The sequence below is a fragment of the Caenorhabditis briggsae genome (assembly GCF_000004555.2).
Source record: "Caenorhabditis briggsae complete genome, chrX, whole genome shotgun sequence".
Taxonomy (NCBI): domain Eukaryota; kingdom Metazoa; phylum Nematoda; class Chromadorea; order Rhabditida; family Rhabditidae; genus Caenorhabditis; species Caenorhabditis briggsae.
The window spans coordinates 16,674,630-16,681,089 of record NC_013491.2 but is presented as its reverse complement, the minus strand read 5'-3'; the positions used below and the strand labels follow the sequence as shown (position 1 = coordinate 16,681,089).

Genomic DNA, 6,460 nt, shown 5'->3' with positions numbered 1-6,460 from the left:
ATGGCCCAAATGGTCGTTATCTTCCTTTTTTTCATTACTCTATCAAATGCTGCATTAATACCTCATCCACATCGTTTACATCAGTTAATCAGACAGTAAGTCAACAAATACATTTCTTATTACTGTATACTCATTCTTTTCATTTTTCAGAGACAATGAATTCGAAAGAAACTGTTTCTTTTCTCCTGCCCAGTGCCTGCTTGGAAACTTCCCAAAAAGCTCAAACCTTCAACCCGTTCTACGAGTGTTCGAAGAAACTTCGTTGGACACAATCTACTCAAAGCTATTGATCACCAGCAACCGGCCTGCTTTTTTCGGCTCCAGGAAATAGGTCATTAAATTTTATTGTTGTTTTAAATGTTTACTGGTTTTTATTGTATTTGAAACGAGTTCTTCTGATGCATTTGACTAGATTTATGAACTGAAATAAACATGTTTGAATATATTTTACCTTGGATATTTCACTACAGTTAATAATGAAAAATGAGCCTCGAACAGTATAATTTTGTAAAACGAAGTTTGAAAAAAAAAGACTCAGAAGAAATCAGAGCTTGAAATTGAAAACAATATTTTGACAAAATTGGGTCGTACGAAAACTGTTTTTCTGAATTCAGCCTACCGTATCTGCTTTAATAGTAGCCCGGCCTATATGTACACTTTGAGCTCAAATTGATCTGCTCAATTACCTCGGCCCGTATAAGAGATATAAGAAATCTGGCAACTGACGAAATGTTAGTGATGAGGATGATTTATGAGTTGAGATTTTTCGAATATCTATGGTAGAAGTGGAGATCATTAAGCAAGAATTGTGCGTATTGGGTGGGATCCTATTGTAGCAAAGACGGAAAGAAGTGGTACATGTTCCTATAAATTTAGGCTACGCAATTTTTGGTCGGCATTCAATTGGATTGCTATTGTTAGTTCATCAACAAAAATTTTTCAATACAGTCAAAATTCCAAAAGTTTTACGTTTTACGTGATACTTTTAACAAAATTGCTTTGAAGTTTGATGCAACTCAAGACCATCATCCAAAGCCGATAACTATTAAATCAGTCTAGAGTCCTAAAATGTGACTAGGTTGTCCAATAAGTGCTTGTTGCATGAATTATCATCTCATCAATGGGATCAAATTTGGCTTTCAAATCCCTGCACTTCCCCCGCTTCTGGAAATTTGAAACGGATTGTCCACGAGTTCATTATAGCTTCCTGATTCCCGCGAAAGTCATGCGTTATCGGTACTAGAAATTATTATTTTGATTCCAGAAAAAAGTTTCTTACCCTTTTGCGTGGGAAAAAAAACTCGCTCTGTTTTCATCCCATGAATGTATACGTTTCCAGAATATGATATAATAATCCTTGTGGCCGCTTGCAAATTTCTCCCAGTTCAGTTTTTTGTCCTGTTTCAAGCTATAAGGCGTCGAGCATCTCATCAATAACAAATGAAACTCAATTCGTCGTCATCCCGCGTGTTCCATTTCAAAGTCCCAGTTTTTTTCTCCATAATCTTATAGTCATCGTTGAAAATGACGAATTTTCGAATTTCTCATTTTTGAATTGAACCGATGAATAAGAGGTCTTCCAGACGGAATAATGAATTTGTACTTGGCTTAAAATTTTTGGGGATTATGATTTGTTGCTAACTATAAACAAACCGCCAGACACGGTAGGGAAATTGTATCAAAAAAAAAGGAAGTGATGAAAGCAAACCATAAGTAAGACACGGAAATGACAGATTTTTACAACACATGTTTTCCCAGCATGGGTGAACCAAAACCGTTGTTACGCAAACAAAGTTTTCAAAGCTCCTTGTAAGATTATCAACGAAATCCATGGATCAGACAAGGAACGTCGGAAATTGTTTTGTTCCATCAAAAACATATTGGTTTCCTGTGTTTTTTTCAAAAACAGTGTTAGACAATCTCGTCATTTTTTGTAGCCTTTCATTCCAGCTGCGAAAGCGATTTCAGTCTAAATAACAACAAGCTAGTAACGTAATGATGTTCTGTTTACATGTTATCACTTTTTCGATAAACCGTAGTAATCAGGATCACATTGGTAAGTGAGGATGAAATTTCGAAATTTTTTTAACTTGAATTTTGAAGATTATCTGATTGAAAAGGATTATGATCAGAAATTCAACATGGCTGATAAAAAAATGATGCTGGTAAGTAGAGACTGTAAGCCAAAAATGCAAATCCATAGTGATTAACATGATTATAAAAACACTTAAACAAATTGGGCGGCCCGGTGAAAACCAGATTTGAAAAAAACTTAAATTTACGAATCGAGACCCGCAAGAAGATTTTTCGCGAGCGCATTTGACAATCCATAGTCCGAAAAGCTCCGATTCCGCATAAAAAATCGCCAATATTCCTGTTGGAAATTTTGGAATTCCAAATTTTTTTCCAAATATCCCTGTCTTGAAAATCTTAAAATTGTTCATTTTTCTTCTGTTCTAGACACTATTGTCATTTTTGGTTTGTAGTTTTGGGTACAGAAAGAAAAAAAGTGGAATACCCAGATATTTTTTTTTGCAAAATTATCCTGATGTTGGATGCCTGCAGTACATTTTTTTAAAAACGTGACGCTGAATTACTACAAAAGTAAATTTGTAGTTTTACGTGTAAGTTCATTTTTATGAAAATTCCCAAGCATTTGAAAGGAAATTAAGGATATTGAAATGGCCTTCTTGGATTTTTCGGAATGTAGAAATTCGGAATTTCGACGTTTTTGGAAATTCGGATAATCAATATAATTTTTAGGTTTTGACATACCGTAGTACAAAAAAGTTTTGAAAATAGTCTAGAACGATCGGAAATATTCCGAAAACGACCTGAAAATTGGAAACATGCTGCAGGGCATTTTTAACGAGTCAATTGCAGTAAATCTGTTTGAAAAATCAAGTTTCCGGCCATGTTTTTTGAAACATCGACTACAAAATCGTTTCTTGCTTTTCTTTTGAACAAAAATTATGTGTTTACTTCCATGACATTAATCTCAAGCTCAGACGGATTATTCATGTTGAGGCCCACCAAGTTTTAAATAATCTTCAGAATCGCATTTTCTGGGGGTCATCCTTCCCGTATTTTGCTGAAAATGACATCATATACAAAACTTCTTTGAGTTTGATGGCTGTCCCGGAATGACGCAGTTCTGTCTCCAAAGCATTTGTTTCCAAAATATTCTAATTTCAATATCGCTTTTGTATTTTGTATTTTGTTTAGGCCAAGTGTCAGTTTTTCCTCCTGGGACGAGTTTAAAAAGTGGATATTTTTCTTGAGAATTCCTGAATACAAAATTCAATTATCCCTCAAATATCCACTGTTTGGTATGCGTGGTATGTTTGAAGAATACAAAATGAAGGCATGTGTCCACTCTGAATCACCATTTGAGTTCCCGGTTTCAAGGACGTGAAGGAAAAATGTTGAAGTACTCGAGCAAATATTTTTTTGAATTTTATCCAAAAATGAAATCCTCCAATTCCAAAAATTCACATCAATGACAGAATTTCCGTTCATTAACAAAAAGAACCGGTCACTTCGTGGTCGTTTTTCTGGAAATCTAAGAGGATTTGCAGGATTATCTCATAGTTTTTTTCTGGAAAAGCGTAGGAGATTGAGCTATTTTCGAATGGTATCTGACTGCTGGTGGCAGAAAGAATTCCCACAATCCTGAGAACGAAGTATGTTTTTGGGCTTAAAACATTTTTCGAGTCTTTGGATTTATGCACGTATGTCTTTTTAGTATAATAGGATTTCTATAGTTTTATTGATAAGAAGATAACTCGTAGGTTTTACTTGGTAATATACAAAAAACATCGATCTCATTAACTGATTTATTGCTGGGGTTGGAAGATTCACAGAAAAAAGTGTTAAACAAAGAAATGAAACTTAGAATCTGCTCAACCACTGATAGAATCGATTATCGCCACCTCGTTTGATAAGATCCGTGTATCCCCATGGAGAAGTGAGCATGGTATCGACGCTTCGGCGAACGTGGGTGGCAGTCGGGGAATAGACACCATGGAGGGATTGGACGTCTTTGTGAGAATCAGTCAGTGGGAGCAAACATTGGACCGGAGTGAAGAAACAGTTACGGGCGTGCTCCCTGGAAATTGAAAATTTGAATAATTGGTTTTACAGGGTGTGATTTAGTAGCTCCGCTATTCATAAGCAGATAAATTTATTCCAAAGAGTTTTACTTACGTTTGAAAGTTGCTATCACTTTTATCACTGCCAATATCTTCGTTGGAGCCAGAATTGATTTTGATTGGAGAAGCATCGACATTCTCAGCCTGCCCGGATGGATCTTCCAACATAATATCAGATCTCGTAGCAAAGAAACTGTGAGGCATGAGAATATTTGAAGTAACTGGAGCAACGAGAAGAACCATGATAGCCAACAATTGGAGCGACATTCTGAACGGTGAGTTTGCAAGCCACCACAGCTAATTGCAAATGAAAAGCAGCTCGGAAAAAAGGGGCGGCGCTCAGTGGCAAAAACTGAACGCGTGGAGCGGCGAGAGCTGAAGCCGAAACGGAATGAAGAGACTGGATGCAAAGCACCGCCCTTTATAGACGTGCGGAAAGAAAAAGGGGGCGAGGCTTCGGATGATCTGGATTTCGGGGGGCAGCAATAACGTTGGAGATAAGAAGAGGAAAAATGATTTTATGCTTAGTGACTTTCTGATGATGTTTTGGTACGAGTGATAATGAATCATCCAAAAGAAAAGAGAATGAAAAAATAAAAATTAGACCATAAATTTCAAATACCATTAAGGATACCTCGGTTTTCACAAAATAAGATAATGTTTAGAAAATCACGAAAAATCAGATCTGCAATTTTTGAAGAATTTTACAAAATTCCTTTTTGCAAAACTAGACCAGACGTCACTGCCACTTTGCACAATAAACTGGGAGCAGTCATCCATGAAAAAAGTAGTAAAATATTCTATATAGGGTAATAAGTCATACTTCCTACACTTATTTAGACCGGAGTTCTATGAAATAAACAAAATTAAAACTTTTAATAAACAAACTTGAGAGTCGCACTGTTTCAAACTGTACAACTTCTTAAGAAACGTGACAAAAATTAATTACCGTAAACCAGTGATAGAAGAGCACTGTCAACATTAAGCTCAATTACCGTAAAATCTGTATTAATATTGCGCCTCTATTTGAATTGCCCCTCTAATAGACTTGCACCCCTTGAGGGCACTTGAAAAATAGACTTGCAGCCTTTAATTGAATTGCCCCCGTAATACAATTGCATCTGCAGCAGTATTGCGTCTCCGCCGGGAGCACTGTACAATTTTTAGTCTGTGACACCGTGGCGAACTATTGCACAGTTGTTTTTCGAATTTCTTTTTTTTTTAAACTACCCACCTAATTTCTGGTTTATTTTTATTTTTCTTGAGCGAGAAATGGAAGAAATTCAGGTGATTCTTGGAGATATTGAAATTGAGGAAGACGATAGAGAAGTGAACCATGCCGAAGAAGAAGACAATAACTATGACAGTGATGCCTCGATTTTTTGATTTTTTAAAATATGCGATACTTTTCTTTTCTTTTTGTTCAATTTGTTACTTTTTTTGTTTATTTTCATAATAAAATGTTGTTTTTTCAAAACTTTAACCTCAATTTGTAGTTTGAAAAATAGAATTGCAGCCTCTATTTGAATTGCCCCACTAATAGAGTTGCACCCCTTGAGGTGACTTGCACAATAGACTTGCATGCAATATTAATACAGATTTTACGGTATCTTGTTTCCTATGCAAGATATAAAAATATGTTCGACGAACAGACAACGTCTGATATCATGATAAACAATTTATCAGTTGACAACTTTTTGTATCTTCTACAGGGAACGATAAAAATCAGCTCAAAGTTAAAGGCTAGGGCGCTCTTCTAATACAGGTTTTACGGTAATTGCTTACTCATAAATACCGTAAACACTCCAATTAAAGGAACCCAATAGCATTTAGCTTTTAGAGAATTTATCTTGGTTCCTGTAAGTGATATCAGAAAGTAGTCAACTGGCAGAATACTTTTCATGTTATCATACACATTCCGTTAATTGAACTCTTTTTGCCATCTTTTACAGGAAACGAGATACGTGAGCTTAAAGTTGGTGGTTTGGAAACACTCTTGTAGAGTTTTCATTGTAAAAATGTTTGTTTTCCGTCTTTAGTGTTCCTACTCATTGGCTAGTATCATTACTAGTGTCCAGACAAATTTTCTTTCAGCATCGGAAGTTGTATAGCTGTTTTTTTCTTCCACAATTATGTCACTTCCTCAAACTTCTAACGTTGTTTCGTTCCTTTCTTTGCCTCACGATTTTCTATTGTTTGTTTGGGATGCAAGAGCAATTAGTCTTCTCGACAGCCATGCATTGGAAGGATTTTTGCTGGAGCAAAAACCACCAGATTGAGAAATGCTCCTGCTCAATGATCATCACTCC

General features: G+C 35.9%; 3 protein-coding genes across 3 annotated transcripts; 2 read left to right on the top strand and 1 right to left on the bottom strand.

Annotated features, from left to right (window-relative positions):
* On the top strand, positions 1 to 331 carry CBG22712 (the record flags this gene model as incomplete). Its single annotated transcript, XM_002645426.1, has 2 exons — positions 1 to 95; positions 151 to 331. The coding sequence occupies 2 exons, from the start codon at positions 1 to 3 to the stop codon at positions 329 to 331; spliced, it is 276 nt and encodes a 91-aa protein (XP_002645472.1).
* A 3,560-nt stretch (positions 332 to 3,891) lies between these two features.
* CBG22713 lies at positions 3,892 to 4,418 on the bottom strand (the record flags this gene model as incomplete). Its single annotated transcript, XM_002645427.1, has 2 exons — positions 3,892 to 4,108; positions 4,207 to 4,418. 2 exons carry the CDS (start codon positions 4,416 to 4,418, stop codon positions 3,892 to 3,894), a joined length of 429 nt encoding a protein of 142 aa, XP_002645473.1.
* Positions 4,419 to 5,423: 1,005 nt separating this feature from the next.
* On the top strand, positions 5,424 to 5,537 carry CBG27996 (the record flags this gene model as incomplete). The annotated part of the gene is made up of 1 exon (XM_045240357.1): positions 5,424 to 5,537. One exon carries the CDS (start codon positions 5,424 to 5,426, stop codon positions 5,535 to 5,537), a length of 114 nt encoding a protein of 37 aa, XP_045100544.1.
* Positions 5,538 to 6,460: the final 923 nt, after the last annotated feature.